Source organism: Haliaeetus leucocephalus, unplaced genomic scaffold, assembly GCF_000737465.1.
Source record: "Haliaeetus leucocephalus isolate CR32 unplaced genomic scaffold, Haliaeetus_leucocephalus-4.0 Scaffold227, whole genome shotgun sequence".
NCBI classification, from domain to species: Eukaryota; Metazoa; Chordata; class Aves; order Accipitriformes; family Accipitridae; genus Haliaeetus; species Haliaeetus leucocephalus.
In genome coordinates, this window is record NW_010972663.1 from 544026 (window position 1) to 568054 (window position 24029).

General features: G+C 54.0%; 2 protein-coding genes across 15 annotated transcripts in view; one reads left to right on the forward strand and one right to left on the reverse strand.

Moving 5' to 3' along the window:
- The window catches only part of GEMIN7 (gem (nuclear organelle) associated protein 7), a 1442-nt gene extending 967 nt beyond the window's left edge, over positions 1 to 475 (reverse strand). The window contains exon 1 of the mRNA XM_010567205.1: positions 118 to 475. Within this exon, the coding sequence (XP_010565507.1) occupies positions 118 to 475 (358 nt within the window). The remainder of the gene's footprint in view (positions 1 to 117) is intronic.
- On the forward strand, positions 19 to 23806 carry PPP1R37 (protein phosphatase 1, regulatory subunit 37). Of its 14 annotated transcripts, XM_010567162.1 has the most exons (14): positions 612 to 681; positions 3117 to 3187; positions 4425 to 4549; positions 8699 to 8796; positions 9727 to 9772; positions 12816 to 12916; positions 15633 to 15752; positions 17228 to 17378; positions 18185 to 18340; positions 19770 to 19882; positions 20197 to 20338; positions 20800 to 20966; positions 21531 to 22467; positions 22882 to 23806. In XM_010567162.1, exons 4-14 carry the CDS (start codon positions 8725 to 8727, stop codon positions 22962 to 22964), a joined length of 2088 nt encoding a protein of 695 aa, XP_010565464.1. In that variant the 5' UTR covers positions 612 to 681; positions 3117 to 3187; positions 4425 to 4549; positions 8699 to 8724; the 3' UTR covers positions 22965 to 23806. The 14 variants fall into 14 exon arrangements, with proteins under 14 accessions (XP_010565452.1, XP_010565449.1, XP_010565453.1 ...); XM_010567150.1 differs by lacking the exons at positions 3117 to 3187; positions 4425 to 4549 and having other exon boundaries at positions 19 to 681; positions 22882 to 22970; positions 23061 to 23806; XM_010567158.1 differs by lacking the exon at positions 3117 to 3187 and having other exon boundaries at positions 595 to 681; positions 3298 to 4549.
- Positions 23807 to 24029: the final 223 nt, after the last annotated feature.

Sequence of the window (24029 nt, forward strand, 5' to 3'; positions counted from 1 at the left end):
CCGCGCATCTTCCTTCCCTCTCCCGCCTCCTCTTCCTCTCGCCCCCCACCCCCCCGCCCCCAGCGTGGCGAAAGTGCGGCGGCGAATCCAACGCTGCTCCCGCCGCCGGCCCCTCACGATTCGTTTCCGCAGATTCGCCACCGCCGTCCGCGCTGCTCCCGGAGCCGGAACGGCCCTGAACCCAGCGGTGGGGCCTTATACCCTCCCCGTTCCCCCCCTCCGCCCCTTCCTCTTCCACCTCCATTTCACTTCCCCGCTTCTCCTTCCTCCCTTCCCCGCCGCTGTGGCGAAAGTGCGGCGGCGGAGCCGCAGGCCGCTGCGGTGCTGGCGGGTGGCGGCGGCGGCGGCGGCGGCTCCGCTCCGCTCCGGTCCGCGGTGGCCGTTCCCGTTCTTCCCTTCCCTCCCCGCCGCGTAGCGGCTCCTCAGCTCCGGGCGATGCCCCCGGGGCTGCGGTGAGGAGGGAGAACTCCGCCATGGAGGTGCCGGGACAGGGTAGTGGACCGCTGACCGTCCCCCCCGAACCCGGTAACGAAACCCCGCCGCCCGTTGAGGTTTCCCCCTCTGGGGCGGCTCAGGGAAACGAAGACGGGCGGTTGCGGCCTGGTGCTAAACGGGTAACATTTCCCTCCGACGAGGATATCGTCTCCGGGGCGGTGGAGCCCAAGGACCCCTGGAGACACGGTAACCGGGGGCCGAGAGTGGGGGTGGGGATACCGGTTTTGGATACCGGGTTGGCTCCTCGAGTTGGGGGGGTCCGGGGTTGGGACCGGGCCGGTACTGAGGAGACCGGAGCAGAGGTCCCCGCTGTGGGCCTGGGGGAGAGACACCCCCCCACCAGCCGAAGGCACCCAGGGTCGGGTGCCCAAACACAGCCTTTGGGAACTGCCAAAACCACCAGCCCGGTAAAGCCACGGAGGCGAATCGGTGAGGCAGCCCTTGTCGGCTTCAGCCTGGAGGGCATCTCCCGGTTTTGTCACCCTGAGCTGGTGCAGCAGAAACAGCAATGATGGTTGGGTTCTGCTGGTGCAATGGGAGAGCCCTGCTTGGCACCTGGCTTTCTGGCGGGGGTTTGTGGCACCCACTGCCATTGAGGAGGGTGATGGTCCTGCAGCAGCAGCATGGAGAAACCAGTGGCTCTTCCCCAAAGCATTACCAAAGCTTGGGCTGTACAAGGGAGGAGAAAGGAGACAAGCCAGAGCTCCATCCCTCCAAGGTCCTAGCGGTTTCGGTAACATTTCCAGATGCTGGCATCCGCCCCAGCCCCTCCAGCAATGCAGGGAGCTCAGCACTGCACGCAGAGGGCTGTCGTGTTCCAAGGAAATGTCCCCGGATGAGAGGCATGGCCAGAACAGAGGGTCCAGCGAAACGCCAGCGCCCGTTCTCCTGGCATTCCTGGATCTGCTGCCAGTGGGTGCCAAACCCATTGGGGACTCCGCTCACAGCCCCTCTGCTGGCCTGGGTGAGGGGGTTTGGAGCAGGATGCCTCCAGGGCTCCCAACAATTGCATGATCTGGCTGGCTGCCAATTTCGGGACATTCTTTATACTGTACCGAAACACAGGAACCAGCTGGTAAAGGACATTGTGCTACAGTACAAGCACGGCTATCCCAAAAGCTCTTCGCGGGCTGCTGCACCGCAAGTTGCATTTCTCTGTCCCAAACTGAACCGCTGCAGCACCTGCCACCAAAAATCATTGGTAACCGGCAGCCACACCTCCTTTCTGGGAACAAAACAGCCCCTTATTTTCATTTTTACTGCGTCGTGAGCCAGAAATTGGGTTTTTCCCCAAGTTTTTCCCAGTCGCACACCTCCTTGGGTGACGAGACCCGTTCCAGTTTCACCACGCAGATGTCAGACGTGACCTAAAAGGTGCTAGATCTTGCTATGTATCACCAATTAATTCTGGTTTCATTGCTCTGTGATAGCTGGCTCATCCCAAGGCGATGACTGGTAGCCAGATGCCTCCATGAAATATCTCCAGCAGTGGAGAAAAACTGCTCGCTAACATGTTCTTGTTGTTTATATATCCTGCCAGCTCTGTTAATATGAAATTTCCACCGCTCTGATACTGCTCTGGATGAAGACATGACGTTTGCCTGGTAAAGCAAACCTGGGGCTCGTCCCCCAAGCCCTTCTCTGCTGCTCCAGAAAACCAAACATGGTTCAGCACTCTCAGACAAGCCACTCTCCCCAGAGGGAGCCCGGGAGGGACATATTCCTCATCCGAGCTCCCCTTTCCTGAGGCTCTGGGCGTGCTGGCTTGGAGCTAGAGGCTTTCCCCAAAGGCATCACGCCCTTCAGGTGTTGGGGACCTTTTCTTTCAAACTATTTAACCTCAAACTTCAGCCCCTGGAGACGCCTGGTGTGAAAGCCCAGAAAGCAAATTTTCCCTCTCTAATTAGAGAGGAATCCCATACGTTGCTGATAGTTGTGACACTGTGGAAGCTGGCATCATTCAGAGCAGAGCCGGCATCTGGCACCTGCCTTTCCCTTGACTTCAGGAGCACATTGCCTGTGACGCGACTTTTATTCTTCCTCTCACGTGTGCATAACAACTATTTTTATTCGGGGCTTTATTTATCTCCCATTTATCATTCATTGGGTAAAATTACTCCAGTGGACGCGCCTCTGCTTGTTTAACTTCCTTCTGGCTACTTGAATCCAAGGTCTCCTTCCCAGCTGGTACCGGCAGGGCCGGTTTTGCCAGGCAGCACACGGCATGGGGCTTGACGACGCCACTCGTGCGTTGGTTTGGATCCTCCTCTCTGGTGCGCTTGCCACCCCGAAGTGCTCGAGGGCTTGAAACAGGAAGGTAAAGAAGGCGTATGGTTTATTGCAAAGCTTTGCGCTACACAAGGCAAAGGAGGAGGCGTGTTTAGAGCATCGTTAGCATTGTTTAACGGGCAGTGCGTCCGTCTGCTCCCGGTTTGTCAGCCCACAAGGTATACACTTGGTTATTTTTAAAACTGACGATATCCCAATGTCATCAGTTCCCTCGCCTCTCACAGAAACACCCTGCTTGTACACCAGGAGGCAGTTGGTAGCTTTATACCATCATGTTTCTTACTGAATCAAGTACCGTTGTGGTTTTTTTTTTAATATTTCTCTTTTTTTAGCTTTTTTTTTCCCTTTGGGACTGTTGCACCTTTAAAGCATCCTGATCCGGCAGAGCTACCTGAGGTCCTAGATAAATGGCCTCCCTACAGACCTGTGTCAGGTTCCATTCGTCAGCCTTCCTTTCTGTGAAACCTTGCCCATTAGCATTAATTATTTCTACCTTTAATTCTTTATTGCCAGGCTGCAGTACCGGCCTCTCTGCCACCTCACCCGCATCCATGTCAGGTTAAATTACAACGCTTTCCGCTCTGACCTTCCTCTTTGCTCCTTCCCTTTGGCGGCTGTGTGGCCGGTGGGTCTCTGCCGGCCTCATACCTCCGCCAACAGAGACGCTGTGCCGGGTTGAACCCAGAAGACCTGAAAGCTCATCCTGTTTTTTCCCACCTTGTTCTCCAACAATTCCTGTCTTGATTTAAGCCCATGCAGGTCCAAGGGGTCGGCTAGGACGGGATATGTGCCAGATATACATGGAGAGGGGAGGTTTTAGGGCCAGATGCTGCTGCCATCTGTCTCCCTCAGCTTGCCAGGCTTCCCTGCTGCACCGGTGCCCCGCGGGCGCTTGGTTTGTGGGTGCCACGTTATTCATTGGGAAATGAGCCAGAGCACAAGATGAGGGGGAAAAAGTGCCCCTTTGTTTCCTTTCCCCGCTTCCTACAGCTTCGCCAACTGCTTTGTTAGAAATCTCAGGACCCCTGCACTCGGGGAGAGGAGTCAGAGGCTTCCCCTGCCGCCAAGTTGCATCTCCTGCTGTCTCCAATGGAAAGCACAGGAGGGGAAAGGCGTCTTCATCTGATTCCCCAGGATACAGCCAGGAAACCACAGCAGTGTCGTGAAGGAGTGGGTGTGGAAACCCAGGTTTAAAAAAAAAACAAACCCAGAGGCGTTGTGTGGGTGAAGTCCTGCCATCCCAAGTGTTCAAGGTCTTGGTGTGTTCGGTTTGGACCGGCATCGATGCTGAGCATCATGGCAGTGAGGAAGCCTGGGTCGCTGCAGGCGTCAGGGTGTCTGCCAATGCAGGAGAGACCCCGGGGAGAGCTGGCTCATGCCTCTGCCCGTGGCCATCAGGTGGAGAAGCTCCATAACCCACCTAGCTGGCAGGTGCTGTTCCCCCAAAATGCGGGATCCGGTGCCCTTTGCTGGAGAAAGAGCAAATCCGCGTGTCGGGGTGACTCTGGCACTGCCTTCCTCTCCCTGCATCGGGTGCCACCAGACCGAGAGCGAAGGAGCCACTTGATTGCCAGCAAACTCCTCTGCTGGGTTTGGGGTTTTTTTATACTTCCCTAGAGAAGAAAATAATTTTCTTGCAGCTGCTGTTCCCCTTGCACGGGAAGACGGGACGTGAAGCCTCGCCTGGGAGAAGAAGCAGCAGCAGGATGCTCCCAAGCAGAGGCAAAGAGTTAAGAGATCTCATTTGGTGACCTTGGGGATGGAGGTAAATAGTTTGATTTAGATCAAATTGAAGTCACTGCCTTTTCCTGGCCTGATCGGATTTTGGGACGTACTCCTTGAGCAGCTCCCTGCTGCCTACATCGGCTTCCGCCTCCTTTTCCTTACACTCTGCCTCCCAGGACATGGGCTTGAAGCAAGCGCAGGGAGCAAAACTAAGCAAAATGCAGCATGAACATGTGAAAAATCAGCTTTTCTCTTCCATGACACAGAGGCTGAGAAGACCAGCTGGCTGCAGCCGGCGGCTAATGCTGGCTGTTAATAAATAACGACCTGTTTGCTTTGGTGTCGTGTTGTTTCGGGCTTGGGCGTGGTACAGAGGAGCGGGTGAAGCAAAACCTGCCATGGGCAGAGCAGTTAGGGGGCACTGAAACAATGTTTTTCGCAAGAAGAAGCGTTATTTGCATTTTAAACTTTATCCATGACCCTTTCTGGGGTTTTTTTCTGAATTTTCCAGGCTTTCTCCCGGTGTCTCGTCAGCTGAGCGGCTGTGGTTTGTGTTTTCCAGTGCCCATGCCGTCGCTGGAGCAGGTCCCGGTGAAGCCGGCGGCCGCTCTGCCAGGAGCTGTGGGCTAAAATTAGTAGAAAATTAGTGGATGAAACACATTGAGCTACACAGGAGGTTGGGAAATACCCTCGATATTGCTCTTTGGATCTTAATCCTCCAAGCAATAATAAAGAGATTAATCGATAAGGTAGTTAACTCTGATTGAGGATATTAGCACAGGGTTTTAAAATGGCAGAGGGAGTCGGGACGTGAGTGGGGTCAAAGCCGGTCATCACTTGGGTAATAAATCTTAGTTCTTCATTAGGGAAATACGTTGAAGTCTTGTACAGCCACTGTTCTTCTGGGGGGACCTGAAGCACCATGAGACGAGTTCTGGTTTCCATCTCATTTTGTCCTTTAACATGATTATTTTGGGGGCAGACTTTAAGGAAGGAGAGATCCAAGACATGGTCAAGGATGTTCCGAATGGAAACCTGCACTGTCTCCAGCCTGTTATTTCTAAAACCAAATCTTTGAAGCTACGGGTAATTCCACCCAAGCCAGGAGTGAGCTGCACTTTGCTCACTCAAGTCACCTGCCCAACTGTGTGTCAATATGTATTTTCTCAAATTTGTTTGCCAAACAGCTCTGCTTTGTTTTACGGATGGCATCAGAGGCATAAAGCCCTTCTACCAGCTCCAGAGCTGCTGAAGACCATGTGCTACGGGATCGGCTTCAGCCCTCGTGTAACTGCCCTGCTCTGTCAAAAAAAAGGCTTTTCCGAGAAATTTCAAGGGTTTTTTGAAGGTGGATATTACAGACACGGCAAATATTTGCTGGTGAGCCACAAGACAGAGCTCAAACAGGAAATGTTAATATTGACTTGCAGGCTTCGTTACCACAAACAGGTGGGAGGGCAGCCCTTTGTGAAGGGGGAGAAGAGAAACAAAGAGGGATGGCATGCTCTAAAAACCAGCGTGAAGATCCTTTTTAATTAAAACCCCTGATTTCTAGTGAGGAAATTCTCTCAGAGGGTCTCGGTCCTTATCCTAAGGATGCATTGTTCGGGCAAAAGTAAGAACGTTTTTAGTGGATCTGAGTTTCAGAAGAGTGAGGTGGCCTCAGAGCAAAGCCTGAGCCTTGCAGGAAGAAGAACCGCTGCTCGGTGTTGGCGTTTAGCCTCCTTAAATCTTCGCAAGAGCAAAACCAAGATCAAATCCTAACTGCTCCTACCAGCAGCCCCACCAAGATGATCCGGAGCCACTGCGGAAGAGTTATGGGCCATCTGGGTGATCTCATGCCAGACATGCCACAGGGATTGCTGGTTACGGGGACGTACAGAGTGGGCGCCAGGCTCACCGGTGTTCTTGGTCTTGCCCGTACGGTTAGGCAAGTGGTTGTGGCTCCGGGGGGGTAAACCCCAGGTGTTTTCCAGCTTCTGACAGATGCAGGAACTCTGGGTGCTTCCCCGGGAGTTGGGAACAGACTCGGCACTGGTGGTGAAGCCCGAAGGAGACCTGGGAGTAGCAGGTGAAAGGTTCCCACCAGTGATCTGGATGCGCTTGTGAGCGTTTAACCACATGGATGAAACCATCCCAGGATGTTCTTTGGGAACAGGGAGTTGCTCCGATCCTCCTGGACCACGGCACCAGCATGGCTCTCAGCATAGGGGACAGTGAGCTTCTTGGTGTGCATCTGCGTGTGAAGGACGTTGGAAGTAGCTCAAGAAGATCACGAGACATGTTAACTTCTTCCTGCTCGGCGAGCACCACGAGGTGGGAACGGAGATGTGCCGAGACTTGCGCAGAGGGAAGCAGAAGCAAATCTCCGTCCTACAGCAATGAGGGTTGTTAAAATTTAGGACTTCCACCCAGGAGAGGGCAGACCAAAGCCAGGAACTAATGAAAAACAAATTAGCAAAGCATGCCTGAGTTCCGATCTCAGGACAAATCCTTCAGCCAGGACATTTTGGAGCCAGGTTCGCAGACTCTTGGATTGCCCCATGTCCTTGTGTTCCCAGGATGCTCGTCCGCCTTAGGACAGCAGCAACTCCTTTACTCTCCTCGCTTTTCTAAAATCATGCTTGGTTTTTTTTTTGAGGAAAGCGTTCCTGTGGCAGGTGGGATCAGAAACATCACAGTGCGCTGCTCATCCCCTCGCTAACCTGAGTACTTCTCTCTTTTTAGACACGGGGCTTGCTTGCCCTCAGTGGATTTTCCTCCATGGCACCTTCTTCAGCTCCTGGGGAATTGGCAACCCGACACATCCACGTGTCACTTCAGAGGAACAAATGTTTTCTGTCTTTTGGGGCGTGAAAGCCGTTCTTAGGTCTCGCCTAGTTAAGCGCTCACTTGGGGTGTATTTAAACCTTTGCTGCTTTTCTTGGCTGGGTGTTAGCTGTCCCTGCAAACCTCACCACGGTGGCCTGGGAAGCGTCGTAGGGCTAAAAACCGCCAAAACCATGGGGTTTGGGTGGTGCAGCTGAGCTGGGGCACAGCGTTCCCTCTGCCATGTGTTGCTTGGACCCCATCCCACTGCAGAGAAGCCCAATGGGTTTGTATTGAACAGGAAAAAGATTAAAATAGCCCTTTATTTTTTTGTTTGTTTGTTTTGCAGCTGGTAGAGCATTTAGGTTTTTATTGAGCTCTCTGGGTGTTGTAATCCTCGGGCATGGGAGCCGGAGGAGGGGGGTTGCTTCGTGCTCTGCCAGATGAAGTTCCTGGGGAATCTGGTTTCACCAGATCATCTTCTGACTGGGGATGGCTTTAGTGTTTGTTTGGGCTGATCGCTGAACCGAAATCACGCCAAAAGCGGAGGTGGGCATCGCCTCACGTGGCTAATGATTCCGCGGCCGCCCGCGTCGCCTTCCCCGGCATCTGGAGCAGCAGCATTACCCATGATTCAGGGAAGGCAGAAGCGGTGAGTAAATGCCACTTGGCGGCTTGGAGCCGAGCTCAGCGGCGGTGACGGCAGGAAAGTGTCCCTCCTGTGGCTTCCAAACAAGGAGCCGAATTTCGAGGATGTATTTAGTAGAAGGTGACAACTCTGGGAGCTTTTAGCTGATGTCTCGTTGACTCAGGCTGATCCACGCCCCCCAACTGAGTCCTTCACACACTGCTCTGGCTGTCTCCAGAAGCTGATTAGGGAAAATCTGGAGTTATACTTGGGGGTGGATGTGCCTTGTCTGGCTCCACACGGCAATCGCAAAGCGATTAAGCAAAAACCCAGAAGTTGAGCGAAACTAAAAGCAATAGGAATGTATTTGGCGGCGCTATTTATTAAGCACCACAGCAGCCTGCTGAGGTGAGGGGGGGGTTGTGGTTTGTCGTCCCGTGACTCTTTTTAAAAGCTTTTTCTGCTCCAGAAATTGTGGCTGGAGGAGGCCGGAGGTGCTGACTGCGCTTCTCTGGCCCCTTTTTCTGCCGAAGCAGGAGAGGGCTTGCTCCCATAGACATGTTCGAGCAAGCCTGGCTCAGGTTTTGCTTCGCTCCATCGCCTTTGAACATCCTTAATCCTTGTAATCTCCTTGCCAGGCTCTTCTGCCGGGTGTAAATCCTGGTGGATAGTGGCATCCAATGGGGGAATGTGGATGTGTCAGTTCGGGCAAATACAACTGTAACTTTTAATTCTTACCCTGTACCTTTTCAGCCCAGAACGTGACTGTCGATGAAATCATGACCGCCTACAAGCAAGCCTGCCAGAAGCTGAACTGCAAGCAAATACCCAAACTACTGAAACAGATACAGGTAGAGCTGGTGCAGGTGTTGTCCCAGCACCAAATGATCAAATACAACCCTTTATTCCACGACTTGCCATAGATTTTTACAGTCGCTGGTGCATCAGGCGGGAACGAAGATTCCTGTTTAAATAGCATGAGCAGGTTTCTGGACAGATGAAACTTGCTGCCGAGCACAAAAGCGAAGGAGTTTGCTAGGACAATATTATGTGTAATTTAACGTGCTGCCAGACCCTGTTTTTCCTTGCTGAAGCTGCATCTGCTGTGCAGGGGGTAGCTCCAACCTTGCTGGAGGTGGGCTTTGATGTCCCCGCTGCCCCTTGCTTCCCATCCCACCTTCAAGCCAGGAGACGAGACTTGAATGGGCTTGTTTGCAAAGCGGTTTATACCTCAGATGTTGTTTTAAATGGAAATCTGCACATGTGGTCAGGGGAGGGAAGCCCGCGGGGAGACCGCGATGAGGGCTGTGGTTTTCCCTGCTGACGTGGGGCGAATAAAAGTCCCATTTAAATCCTCAGGCCTGAGAGCAGCATGCTGGAGCATGATGTTTAAAGCTTTTCCCTTGACCTGGGAGGGAATATTTTTGCTTTTTCACGTGCTGTGCCTTCCCCGCGCAGCTCCAGTGCCTCCATGTGCAGAGACAGAACCTCATCTTCATTAGCCACTCTTCCTTGTAGAGCTCCAAGATCTTGTCCCGGGGAGGGTCACCAGGTTTCCCCATGACTTGCATGGATCCAGCCTGCAAAGTGCCGTAGGTGGCAGCTTTGATTTCGAGTGAACTTCGGGCTGAGAGTTCCCATACCCTCTCTTTGTTTGGGAGAGGATTTGCCCAACTTGTCATGTTAACTTTGTTATTCTAATGCGTTAATTCCCCTCCCCTTCCCACCCTCGCCTTCCTCCTCCTCCTCCTGAGTATGAAATGCTGCTTTTTCTTTTGCAGGAATTTAAAGATCTGGCTCCCAGGATAGACTGCTTAGATCTGAAAGGTACGCCCCTTTTCCATCACCAGGGGATTTTATTTTTCTTCTGGGCAGTCCTGGTGTTTCACTCCATTAGTACAGCTCTTGCTGCAGTCATGGTCCCACCTGGAGCTCTTGCAGGCTAGAGCAGGAGAGAGCCTTAAGCCCAGCACAAGCAGAAAACTAAGTACCAGAGGTGTTTCTATACGAGGGGTATTAATGTCGTGGTCAAGGAGCACCAAAAAAGCAACAGAATAGCTTCAACAGCCCCTCGAACAGCGGACTGTCCCTCACCATCTCCAAGCACTGTCCGCATACCCCCCTGCCCAAAACGGCTCGTTTGGGGCATGAGTTAGAGCTGAGCCAAAGCAGGTTTGCCAGAATATTTTTCCAACAGATGTCTCAAAACTCCTTGCACAATGGGAAAATTGGAAAGGCGTTCCAGTTAATTCTTCTTACTGCAAACATCTTTTTGAACAACGGCTTTTATGGAGTATCTCCCATAGCTCCAGGAAGGAGAGGAAGAAGGTCACCTTTGCTTCCCTGCAAGGTCTCTGCTAGGCAAATATTTTACGAGTGGGGGGTTCTTCTCACAGCAGCTCGCTGCCTCTTGCCTTCTTCTGGTCTCCTTCCCTTCCTAAAGAGCCTCTTCTCCCCCTCTGCGCTGGGGCATACCTCCCAAAACCAACCTGGGAGACTGGCAGCAAGAACAGTCACATAGCACGGATGCTTCCACAACACAGCCGGGGAAAAGATGGAATGGTCAACGTTGGCCGGAGCATTCTTCCTTTGCAGAGCGATGGTGTTGATGGTGTTCCTCTCAACCCTGGGTTGTCCTGGCAGCGTCTGCCTCTTGCTGAGGTCCTGCCCAGGCTGTCCTGGTTTCCCAATGAAACTCATTGGGTGCATGAGTGGATGTTGTTTGCTCTGGCAAGATCCAGCTTGGCTCTAGGGACAGAAGCCATCTGCAGGGGCTGCAGCCTTGGGGTTTAATCCGTAGCATTTGGTGCCTTTTGTCACTTATTCAGTTTTGTGGGGGAGAAATCTGAAGGCTGGGGAACCACAAGGAAATAACCTCGCTGCACGGAGAGCCGGGGTGTCTGTATCCTGAGCTGATTCGCCTGGAGGAGGGCAGACGTGCTGCTGGAGGAGTAACAATGCAAGCTTGCCCAAATGTCCCCCCAAAATAAATCTTTTACAGGCCCCATTGCCATCATTTGGACTCAGTTTTGTCAGACAGGGCTTTTTTCTTGACTTCTTGCAAATCCTGCAGTCAGCTGGCTGGGCAACTGGAGCCTGTGTCCCTCCTTCCCCTAGAAATGGGGGTTCTCAGAAGACCCCAAGCAATGCAGAAGCCTGGCTACTGCTTGCTTTATGCCGTTATATGTGATATAATGCCGGCACGGCCAGACTCAGCCGTCAGCGATGGGTTTGTAGTCCCCCTCCACAGCACTTGCTTTGCTTGACCATTTCCCACCTGGCGTTCAGCCGCCTGCGCCATGTCCCCCGTCACGATAGTTATTACGACAGAAACAAAGCTCTGGGTTTATTTTAAACTGCTTTTTCACTCAAGCTGGTGTCAGACATTGCCTCTTCCCGCTTTGAGACATCAGAGGGAGCCGATGAGGGATCACTGCTCGCTCTGGTCTTGTTGAGTGAATTCCCAGCTCCGCAGGGTGAGATCAGCCCGTGGCTTTGCTCCAGCATGGAACAGGCGATCTATTTGCAAAGCACGGGCCGGTTCCCCCTTGCTGTCGCCTTCGTTGACGAGGCTAATACCAGCTGGTGGGTCACAGGTTGGTGGGGCTGCCAGAGACCCCAGCGGGCAACCATTTGCTGCTGCATTTTGGGCTTTCGATGTTTTGGAGGGGATCAATGGGGTTGCAGGCAGTGGTGCGCGAGACCTGGCTGCCATTGCATTGTTCTTCGTACAGGGAGGGGACAGGATCTACCAGCGTTTAGAAGGAAAGGCAGAGCTTCCACCTCCATGTGGAATGTCCTCCCCTCTCCAAATTTGGTTTGCCTGGCAAAATCACCTGCTGGCAATTGACACGGTGTCTAAAAGCAGCCAGCACTGATGCTTATTGGGGTAAAACTTCCTCCTTTTTCAACCAGAAGTAGCTTGTGCAGTGCTATGGGGAGAATCACAGCCCCGTAAGCCAGTGGGGATGAGCTGTCATGGCTCGTCTGTGGGCTGGCCAACCCCTCAGGCCTCAGAGACTTGCTGCTGTGCAGAGCTGGCAAGGATGATCCAAGGAAATAAGGAAAAAAAAATAAGTAAGTAAAAAGCCCAAAGTCTTGGGAAATGTTCTTGAAGCAGCTTGTGCCAGCACTCCCCTAAATTGAAATGTGAATAATTTAATTTGTCAGAGGCAGCAAAACAGTGTGTGTATTTACGATGCGCATGCAGGGATTTAATTTCGACTCTCTGGTGCTTTTATGTAGCAAAAGGAGCAATCAGCCAGCCATTAATTTGTCAGCGGAGATGCTCATAATGTCATTCCAGATGAACCGAAGCTGGTGAGGGGCTGGCTTGTTGGGAAGATGGCTCTTTGCCCACTGAGGAGACAGAAATCCCAGGTTTCAGTGACTTTTAGGTGGTGAAAGCATTGCCGCTGTGGCTGGTCTGTGTTGGGGGAGCAACCACGCTGGTGTTTAGGTGGATTCCACAAATCCTCCAAGATCGCTGCATGTAATCGAGCGAGAGACATCCTTTCCGAAGTCTGCCTGTGGATCGCTCTCCCAGCTTGTGGCACTGGTGGCGAGCCCCAGCGTGGCTTTTGGGGCTCCCTGCGATGACTTGATCCCTGCCTGTTAATGAGAAATACTCATCTGAGGTGATGTTTTCCACTGCTGGGCCAGACACACAAGAATAAATCAACATGAATGCCCAATATTGGATTTGAATTGCCCTTCAGGCAGGTTGTTCGTAAGATGGGCTGCCTCTGAATGGGGGAGAAAGTCACCTTTCCACGTGTTCTCTGTCCTGTGGTTTGGGGCTCTCAAGCTCACAGCTGTACGTGTTACGTGCTGAAGCACCCAAATTCACCTTATTTTGCTCTTTCCCCAGGGGAGAAGCTGGATTACAAAGCCTGCGAGGCGCTGGAAGAAATTTTCAAGCGGGTCCAGTTCAAAATTGTCGATTTGGAGCAAACGAGCTTGGATGAAGATGTAAGTGGTCATGACCTCTCCTGGCTTCTTGTTCCTGTTTCACAGCTAATGCAAACCTCACGGGTTTTGTGGTCAGTCCTTAACTCCTGGGCACTGACTTATTTTTGGGGGGCTGTACTGTGTTGCCATACCCATTCCCTTCGTAACCACGCTCTTATTTAGGTCTGCTAAATAAGCAGACCTAAATTGTGTCTGCAGCATTTGCTGCTCCAAAAGGAAGAAGTTGACTGCTCGCTCTGAAGGCCAGGTGGCCACGAAGCTCTGAGGCATTTTTAAATACATATTATAAAAGCTGTTCTGAAAACTGAGGGAATTGTGGGTAGCTCTCAGACGGCTTTTCGGGGCTGAGGACGAAGTTCAGGCTCCCTTCTGCACATCCCGTCCTGGCTTGCCTTCTTCCTCCCTCGCAATGCCTGGGGCCCTGAGTTCAGGTCCCAGCGGGTAAGCGGAGGAGGTTAAAAATTAAGGAAGTGGTTAAAAATTACTTTAGCCAGCTCCGATTCTGAGTTCCCCTTGCCTGGGAGCATCCCCTTTCAGTCCTCGCCTCTTCAAGGCTCTTGTTTTTCCCACATCGTCCATCCCTATCCAGAACCCCGCTTCAGACATATCTTGTCCCTTTGCTTGGAAGTCCTTGATGCTTTTTTCCCCGATTTTCCCTGTTCGAGCAGCGCTTTGGGAACGCTCAGCAGTCACAAGCTTCTCGGGGCCACTTCCCACATCAGATACGAAGAGGGGAAAAAAAACGTGACTTGGACGGTGGCTCCTGATCAGACCCTCTGACGGCACTGGCTCTGAGCCACGACAGTTTCTTGCTGACCCTGTCCCATCCCGGGGCCATGCCAATGCAACCAGCCAGGATCCCACCTGACTTGGGCACTGGGGGCACAATCCTGTTGGACTGCCAGGGGGGCCACAGCCCCAGGACAGGGCTGTTCGGGGGATGGATGAGTCCCCTGACAGCACCGCAACCTGGCAAGGGACGTGGGGCCATAGAGCAGGGACAGGCTGGCTCAGCTCATGACATCTTTGGCCATAAAATGATCCCGTGCTTCATTCCACTCGTTATCTTGCAGGAGGAACAATTACACATTAATAATTAAACGTATCCCGTGGCTTCAGAGCTGGACAGTGCAGGCAGAGGGATTGCAGACCTCGGCGCTTTACACCTTTCTCTTCCTGTTGCAGTAGAGCAAGACCGGTTGCGGTAGAGCAAGACCATCTGCTGGGCACTAGGTGTCCAACGTGTCTCCCTGCTGCCAGGGGTGAAAAACAGCCGCGGAAAGTTAATGCCGGCTCCCCGCAGCCCTGAGACCTCCCACTCCTGTCCCTGTCCCTCCGATTCATTCAGTATCAATAGCCTTTTTCTGCCGGGTGCGTCACGCCAGGGACTTAGTCACCCAGATTCTTCTCCTTCTCATTTCCTGCGAATAAGCATCCGCTTTCCAGCAGAAAGTCCTGTTGTTCCCTGAAGACCTGTTCCTTCTCTTGTTTGCCTTTCTGCTGGTGTTTTCCAGTCCTCCAGGTCTCTCCGCATATTTTTTTTCTGGAAGCCTTGCAGCACTTTTGTGGCTCTTCTCTGCCCGCTCCAGCATATCTTTCAGCTAATTTTCTCCGAAGAGACTCATTATGTAATTAAGCAAATTGTTCCGCTTCTGCCGTAGGAGCTTTAGACGTTTCACAGGCACAAGTCCTGCTCTGCTAATCCCTTTCACTCCTAACCCTGCTATAAGTCTTGGGTTTTACACTTTTTTTTTTTTTTTTTTTTTAATTAGCCCGATTGGATTATTGAGTGGTTTCTTGGCTGGGAAAGTGTCACTGCTGCATGCGGAGCTGGATAACCCAGCAGGGAGCAGACAGGCACCAAGCCAGTAGCCCAGCCTCAGCTCAGGCTCAATATCCAGGAAAAAACCCCAAACCAAATCATTTTCCCGTGTCCTCAGAAGCGTCATTCAAGTGCCTGTGTGTCCCTGGTGCCGTAACCTGCTCCAGCTGAGTTTGCTTTCTCTCCCGGTTCCAAGAGGGGCAGGGGAGGGGTTGAATCCCTCCACAAGATGCCTGTGTTGGGCTCGCTAGTGGAAATCTTTGCCCTCAGGCTTTACCTTGGGGAGGCAGCTCTGCCGGCACAGCCTATGGGAGGGAATGGCTGCACCGGAGCCATCATCCCATCCCAGGCTTTGCTGGGTCCCCATCTGCCCCAGTGACAGTTCCTGAGCACATGCCTGGTGGTAGGGACATGGGGAATATGGCAAGATGCCTTTTTTTGCCGGGGGGGCACAGAAAATCTGCAGCGAATCCCTCGAAGAGGCTGGAGAGACCCAGGGAGGACCTGGCTGTGCTGTGGCCGGGGGAGCACCCCGGGCTGCTGCAGGGCTGGCACAGGGACGTGCAAAGTGCCACGGTGCCAGCAGGCACAGGGACAGGTGGAATCGTCACCTGAGGTGCGATTTGTTTGTGCTTGAGGTAGAAGGAAGGGGTTTTGTTGCCTGGGCTGCCTTGGGTGGGGGTCATGGACCTTGTCTGCAAGAATTTAAAGACCACCAGAGCGGTGACGAGACATCGTGCGAGAGGCGTCTGGAGGAGCCGGCTTCTGCCCAAGCCACTTGCATCGTAGCACAGCAAAACCTCTTTTTTTTTTTTTTTTTTTTTGACTCTCAAACCCCGCTCAGCCTCTGCCTGCCTGCGTATTGTAGCTTTTCCATCTGCCTTTGTTTTGCAGGGCGCCTCAGCGTTATTTGATATGATTGAATATTATGAGTCGGCAACGCACCTCAACATCTCCTTTAATAAACACATCGGCACCCGAGGCTGGCAGGCAGCTGCCCACATGATGAGGAAGGTTTGTGCTCCCTCGTGAATATTTTCGGCACCTGCTTTTAAGTCTCTGCAGCCACACAGGTGGTCTGGGGTGAGTCTTTCAAAAGACTCCCAAGACCAGAGGTGTGGTTTTGTGCTCACCTGTCCAGAAAATCACCTGGTTCAGAATATCCTGGTTATCCAAGGCTCAGAGGCAAGGAAAAAAAAAATCACCCTTCCCACCTGTCTAATGCCTCGATGAGCACCCGGAGCATAGAAAATAGAAATGTAGATCCCAGCAAAAAAAGAAGAGCAGGCTGTTATTAGTGGTGTGCTCGCAAGGTCAGCCTCTCAAGCTGGGTATTCATTATCTTTACAGCAGGATGACTAGCGCCGGGGTTTGGCTTTCGCAGAGCTAATTAACCTCATTGTTCGGCGCTTGAGTTCGCTCTGAAAGCCAAGTGCAGAGGAGGCAGTGTCTCGTGCTCCCCACTCGGGGCGCGGCGCAAAACCACCCTCAATCCGCAATTACCTCTCAACCTGCTAATTTTAATTGCAGCGCTGCTGATGTTTCACCCAACACTGCTGGTGTGTTGCACAACTCCAGTTGGAAAGCCAGGGTCCCGGTAGCGTTCCCTGCCCTGTGCAAGTGTCTTTGCGCTGGGGCTGATATTGGGAACTGGAGCTTGCGTGGTGCAGGCAATGCCCACACCATGTTTTGGAGAAACCAAATGTCACCCCACAGTGCTGGCTGACCCCGTAATGATGGTTTAAAACCAGCTGCATGTACACGGGTGCGGTGAAGGAGCTCGAGATATTTTTTGGGACGTTGGGGCTCTTAGTTTCTGGGTAGGCGAAGGAGAATCTGGAGGTGTGAAAGGGCTTACAGTAGCACCCAGAATGGTAAATCAGCCCAAACAGAGGCCATTGGCATGCCGTACATCTCGAGCAGGAATAGATGGCATGTGCGAAGCTAGAGAAGTATTTTAGGGCTTGGAGGCAAACCCCAGACAAGGGACACATGTCTCGATGCCTTCCCAGACCCCGGATCCAGAGAGCTCAGGGCAGCACATCCTCAGATGTGTAAGGCCAAGGGAAGCTTTTCTTTTGAGAATGTGATGCTGCTGTAGTCACCTGAAGCGCATCCTCCCCGGTGCTGTAGCTCAAGGGTGACAGCAGACTCGGTGCAGAAGCAATTCTCCGGGAGATAAGGTGTTTATCTGGAATTGTGTGGTTCGAGCGTGAAGCTTGGTGTAGGCTGTCCTGGCACACGGGATTATCTTGAGTGGTTCCTCCTGGCTCTTTGCCTCTTATCTGAAGCCTGTGGGGTGACCAGAATGATGATTCGGATGGGCATAAGTCATCCCAGGAGCTCTTACGTGAGCGTTAGTAGCCAGGATGGGACTTGGCCTGTAAAAGAGCTTGGCCTTAAACCCGACCTAGAAAAACAGCCAAAAAACCACAGCGGCTGAGACTGCATGGGGCCAAGCACTGATCCCTCTCATGTCTTCCTCCCAGACAAACTGCCTCCAGTACCTGGATGCCCGAAACACACCCTTGCTGGACCACTCGGCACCCTTCGTGGCACGCGCCCTCCGCATCAGCAGCAGCTTGATCATCCTGCACCTGGAGAACGCCAGCCTTTCGGGACGCCCGCTCATGCTGCTAGGTGAGTCACTGGAGAACGGACACCGAGCTCAGGCATCTGCAGCACCCACCTGTATCCCAAAACATGGCGAGATGACGGCTGCACGGGACAGAGCGGTGCCAATGCTGGGCTTGCCCTCCTGGTGATGCGCAGCGAGGTCTCGGGGTGGTCACTGCTGGCATGCCCTTGCCGACGCATGGCAGAGCCCCATGCATCTGCCCCAGGTGGGAGATCCAGTGTTTCTGTGCCAGCCCAGCCTGCGGGCAGTGGGTGTAAGACAGTTCTGGGTGGCCCCTGTCATTAAGCTAATGAATTAGTGATAAATCATAGCCCGGTTGGAGCTAATGGCGGTGTTGTGATAACAGCAATGAGCTAAGGGTTCAGGCAGGGGAGTGTTTCTGGGGTTTAATTGTTTATTTGGTTGGCTTAGTTGGAAGCAGGCGATGTGGTGGCAAGGGCACGTGGCCTGCCTGAATTGATACCTGTTCCGACTAGGAAAGCGCAGCCCCTTTGTGCCGGCACGAGCTGCCGCCACTTCCCTCTGCAGGTGGGAGGGCATAAAGGGGCTTGCGTGGGATCCTGCTGCTGGCCATACACCTCAGAAATCTGACTGAGGCTTTCAGCCCATGTCCCAACAGCAACTGTGGCAGGTGCTGATGCAGCCATGAGCTTGTGCCAGAGGCCACGCGTTTTGTGGCAGAGCTTAGGGCTCGGATGGGCACAAGCGCTCATAACGGTGTAGCCAGGATGTTCCCGAGCCCGCACCTCTTCTCCAAGCCGTCCCGGCACGGGTTGCGGGTTGAGTTGCCAGTTTTCCGCCTTTTCAGCCACGGCTTTGAAGATGAACATGAACCTGCGGGAGCTGTACCTGGCCGATAATAAGCTGAATGGGCTGCAGGATTCGGCTCAGCTCGGCAACCTGCTGAAGTTCAACAGCTGCATACAGATACTTGACCTGCGGAACAACCACATCCTGGACTCAGGTGAGGGCCCCTCGCTGCTCCTTCAGGCAGAACCCCAGTTTCCTGGAGTTTTGACCCAGGTTTAAGTTGGTAAGGAACTTGGCTGCAGGGCATAGAGCTCAAGGGGCTGCCAGCGCTGCCCCCAAGCTGAGCCAAAGCAGTAGAAGTGCACAGAGCAACTTCAACATGTCAGAAGGATTTCAGCAAGGTAAACCTCTCAGGTTTTTAAAGCTGAGATCCTTAGGGAAACTTTGTTTGCTTCCCGGGCCAGGCTGCGAGGTGCATGGCAGCTCCTGAGCATAGGGAGAGATGGGGATGCCTCATGCCTCAGTCACGTCTTTTGGCTCCCTCCATCTCTTGCTGCCATCTGTTTTTTCTCCTCCTTGCTCCCTGGAGCCAAACTGAGCAGCCAAATCAACCCACGAATTGCAAAATAATCCCAACCCAGACTTCAGTCCTGGCTGGTTCAGGTCGGTGATGCTGATTACTTGGCCAAGCGCTGCAGTTTGGTGGAGGAGCCACGCTTGCTCCGCACGAGCTGTGGTGGCTGCCTTTGGGTTGGATATAAAGATAGCCGAGCATGACCAAGTCGGATGTCACCAGTGCTGTTGTGGCCACTCATGCTCCCAGATGGGTCCCACCCTAAGGTGCAAATATTAATTTGCTGCCTTCCAGGTCAGCTGCCACGTCCCTTGCATCTTTGGGTGCTTAATAATGCGCGGCGCTGGGGCTCTTCATGTTGGAAGTCGCTTGCTGGGCATTGCCGTGGGTTTCCACAGCATTGCAGCCTTTCGGGTGCTGTGTGTTTATCAAATAAATATGTTTGCAGTGATTTAAAATGGTGCCTGCCCTCAGCTTGGGCAGGATTGGGCCAGGAAGGTGTACAGAGCGGTGGAGGATCCATCTCTGCAAACAGCTCCATAACACCGTATCTGGCGAAGAAGGGAGATGGTGACCCAAAAGAAGGAGCACCTACCCTACCCACCACCCTCTGCCTGTGAGCGGGTGCCATCCTGTGTCTCCCCAAGCTGTGGGCAGGCCGAGGAGCAGGCAGGGGGTCACCCTGAGCTCCCGATGTCCCCATGCCTCTGATTGCCTCCCCAGGGTTTACGTACCCTGCTGCTCCAGAGGCATAGCGCTAATTAATTTTATGCACCAAGAGGTTTAATTGCCTGTTTGCACACAGGGGAGCGAGGCATTTCGTCTGCAGCCAAGGTCAAATCGAGCAGCTGGGGGAAGGGGTTTGGAGGGAGGACAGTGTTCAGAGACGCTGCCAGTGCCGGAGCTTGGCGTAACGATGCCGTGGTTTTTCTCCGTCGCTGTCTGTCCTGCCCAGGATCGGGCAGCGCCTGAGCAGAGGGATGGATCGGAGGAAGCAAGTAAAGTGCTGTTAGAGCCGGCAGGATCCGTGCCGGCAGGGGAGGGCTGACCCCCCCGGCTGTTTTTCCAGGCTTGGCGTACATCTGTGAAGGTCTGAAGGAGCAGCGGAAAGGGCTGGTCACTCTGGTTTTGTGGAACAACCAACTGACTCACACTGGCATGGCCTATCTGGGGATGACGCTGGTGAGTAGATCTTGTTACCTTCCTGGGGGTGATGGCTTACCATTGGGCGCTCAGCTTTGCTCCCAGAGAGATGTCTCTCCCATGACCATCGGGCTTGGATCTGGGCAGTGGTAGGAGCGCACCGGCACGATTTGCCCCCGGTGCTGCATCGGAGGAGAACCTGTCCCTTGTCCTCCCTCCTCTACTGCTGCTCGGGCATCCCCAGGCTCGGCGGTGTGGTTAGAGGAACAGCCATGAATTAAACCCACTCGGGTTTGCGACGGACCCGCCGTCCCGTCTGCCTCAAGCTTTTTTTTTCCCCTGGGTATCCACAGCCTCACACACAGAGCCTGGAGACCTTGAACCTGGGCCACAATCCCATTGGGAATGAAGGTGTCCGCAACCTGAAGAATGGGCTGATCGGGAACCGCTCTGTCCTTCGCCTGGGCTTGGCGTCCACCAAACTGACTTGCGAAGGTGAGCAGAGGCTGGCGCTCGCCAGCTTTGCTGACTGCGGCCCCAGTTCACCTGGCACCTCACCTGCCGAAAGCTCTTTAGGCTCTGCAGAGCTTCCCTTGCTCTTAGAACAGCATGTGGGGTCCACTCTGGTCCTTGAGAAGGTACCTTGGTCCAGCTCAGCTCAGCCCCACGGCTGCATGGGGTCTTGGGCATGGGGCACAGCACGGCTCTAACCAAAATGCCACAGTCAGCCTGTCCAGGGCCACCTCACTCCACTCTGGCATCTTCTACACCCCATGGAAACCTTTTTGCTCAGCACACAGGGTGCCTGAGAGCTGGCACCCAACTCCTGCTGACATCCCTCATCCCTCCCAAAATACTGAGCTCCGCTAGATGCAACCCCAAGGAGCACCATCAGGGGACCGGCGGTTTCACAGCTTATTCGTCGCCATCACTGGCGGCTCTCCTGTCCTTCGCAGGTGCTGTGGCAGTGGCGGAATTCATCGCGGAGAGCCCACGGCTCCTTCGCCTGGACCTGCGAGAAAATGAGATCAAGACAGGTGGCCTCATGGCGTTGTCACTGGCTCTGAAGGTCAACCACTCGCTGCTGCGCCTCGACTTGGACAGGGAGCCCAAGAAGGAGTCGGTAGGTAATGCACCCACTCACCTGCCCCCCCTTTTGCCTTTTTGGGGGGGTCTCGTTGAGCCCCCCTCTGGCAGGAAAACACCATCCTCAAGGGTGACGCCTCCGGGCTTCCGCTCAGCTCTGCTGCTTTCCTGGTTTTCAGCTGAAATTAATTCCTGCCCAGCCTATGGGCAAAGGTTGGCCCGTAGGATAACGGCTGCTTCCCAGCCAGCAGCCCTGAGGGTGTGCTGAACATGCCCCGACACCGCAGCTTGGGTCAGGGAGGAAAATTTCTGGAGGTCTCTGGGCCAGCCAGCACCCATCGCTCAGGGTCCTGCTCTGTTGAGTGTTGACCATCCCCCAGGATGGGAATCCCATGATCCTGGTGGTGATTGCTTTGAGAAGAAGCTCTTGGGGAACTCATTTCTCAGGCAATTTAATTGTTTCCTGGGGAAGTATTAAGGGTGGAGTTAAAAACCATGGTGTTACAGTGTGCCTGGCTGGAAAATAAACGTGGAGGCGATTGTTCCCAGATGGCTGATTTCCAAATGTTCCAAATGACCAATGGTTTCTCTTCCCTCACAGGTCAAAAGTTTCATCGAAACCCAGAAGGCTCTCCTGGCCGAGATCCAGAATGGCTGCAAGCGCAACTTCATCCTGGCCAAAGAGAAGGAGGAGAAGGAACAGAAGCTGCAGCAGTCAGCCTCGATGCCGGAGATCACCGTGACGGAGCCTCTGGAGGAGGATCCAGTAGAGGACAGCCGAGACGGCAGTGCTACCTCTGCTCCGGAAGAGGGGGAAGAAGCCAGGGAGACCCCAACGGCCTCGGAGAATGGGGACACGGAGCCAGCGGAGGATGGCGATGACGGAAACAACATGACGGACTCTGATTCGGACACAGATGAGGAGACGGATGCTGGGTTAGAGACAAAGGACTTGAGCAAAACGCTGCTGAAAAGCCCCAACTCCACTGACGGTGCTTCCGCACCCCAGCCGCTGCTGTCCCTGGAGAAGCCGAGGGATCGGCCGCCCCCCCTGCACATCGCTGAGGAATCGCAGCACGATGCCAGCGTGGGGAGTCCTGCCATCTCTCCGGCCTCCACACCCTCCCAAGGAAACGAGAGAAGGATTTCGGTTTCCAGTCCCGGGCGAGGCCATAAAATCTTCGTGGTGACGCGAGTGGAGAGCCTGCCGGAGCGAGCCACCAATGCTGCGCGCCCAAGGGAGGACACCACTGCCCTTGCAAAATCCGTTGAGTCCCAGAACCTGGCTCTGGCCACAAAACCTGAACTCCTGGCACCCCGGGCGAATGGAACAGTTCCTGAAGCCGCTGCCGGCTTGGCAACACCACCAGCAGTGCCGAGCATCGGTTCCGACCCCAAGCGGGGTGACCCTGCGGTCTGCGAGAGCTCAGCCCATGACACTCCCCTCCCCAACGGGCTGAAGACGGATTTTGCGCGAGCGCTGCCGGAGGCATCCTCAGATGGCGATGGCAAAATGGGGAGCTGCACTGCTGAGCACGGTAAGAGCTCCAAAACCCGAACTCCCCCTCAATCCCAGGAGCCTCCCTCCGGCTGCGCTCTCCCAAAATCGAGTGTGGTGGAGCCCGGGAGGAGTGCAGAGCCATTCCCCATGCCAGCGTCTTCCTGGTACTTAAATCCCCTTCTGCTTTCCTGATGGGATGCCTGCGGGTATGGTAATTTGTGGTTGGGGGAGGCTTTTCCCGAGGAATTTTTAACCCAAAGCGAATCTCGTTGAGCTTCGTTCTTTGAGGTGCTTCTTAATTAGGCTCCTGAACGAGGTGAAGTTAATGAGCCCTGCGGGAAGCTCATTGAGCCTCTTCGTTAGCAGTCGGGCTAACCACTAATGCAGTTTGGGGGGGGGCGGAACCGGGAAGGCGAGCAGGGGAAGGAAATGGTGAGCCGTTTGCTTGCAGAGCTGAGCTGCTCCAAGAACGAGCAGGAGCTGGAGGAACTGCTCCTCGAGGCCAGCCAGGATGCAGGGCAGGAGACCCTGTGACCCCAGGTGAGCGGGGACAGGGGTTGGGGACAGCCCTGGGAGCATCCCAGAGGTCCGGGGACCCCATCGTCTCTCTCTCTCTCCTCTCTCTTGCAGGTCCTCAGGGCCGCTCGGTGTCGAGGGGAGGCTCTGGCGTAGCTTTTTTCTCTTCCCACTCCACACAACGATTTAAGAAACCAACCTCGGACTTCAGGACAAAGGGTTATATTCAAATCTTTTTTTTCCCCAAAACAGTTTCCTGCTCCCGGACTCTCTTCCCCAGATGCCCGATTCGCCTCCCCTGAGCGGAGGGACCCTGCCGTGTCCCCAGGGCGATGGAGGGAAGGGAAGGAGAGCAGAGAAAAATGACCCAGATGGGGACGTCGCCGTTCCCAGCTGTCCCTGCCCTCGCTGGACACTACCTGACACCTTCGCCTTTTCTTTTTCTATCTTTCTCCGAGGAGGAGATCCCATGCTGGGGCGAAGGCGGCACGGCATCGGTCCCACCGGGAAATTCAAACCACACACTACAGGGACTGAGACACTGGCGGCACGTGCTGGGAGGAGAATGGAGGGTTGCACCGTCAGGCTGCCATCGCCCATGGAGAATGTCTCTCACTAAAGATACCCAGGACAGGCTGTGTCTGCAGCCGCAATGGTTATTTATTTTTAAGTTCCTTTTTTTGTTTGTTTGTTTGTTCTCAGTATATATTTATCATCAGCTGCAAAATTACTGGGTGGGGATTTAGAGGATGGTGTTAGAATTAATTAATTCCTTCTGGGCTAACCTGCAACTGAACTCCTGCTCTGGGGCTGCCAGAAAAAAAAAAAATACAACCAGAAACACAAAAAAAAAGCCAGCAGCAGTGACCTCCCCCCCCCCACCATGCAAACCCCAACCCTGGGGTCTGTCGCTCCCCAGGGGGCCGGGGCGGGGGGGGGAGCAGCCTCGGGGCTGCCAGGACACAAGCCCCTTCCTTGCAGCCGGCCGTGCCGGCACGGCGTCTTCCCGGCAAAGTGGGGAACACTCCCCCCTCCCTTTTTTTTTTTTGAGGTGGGGGGGGATCTAAGGGGGGGAACCTGACA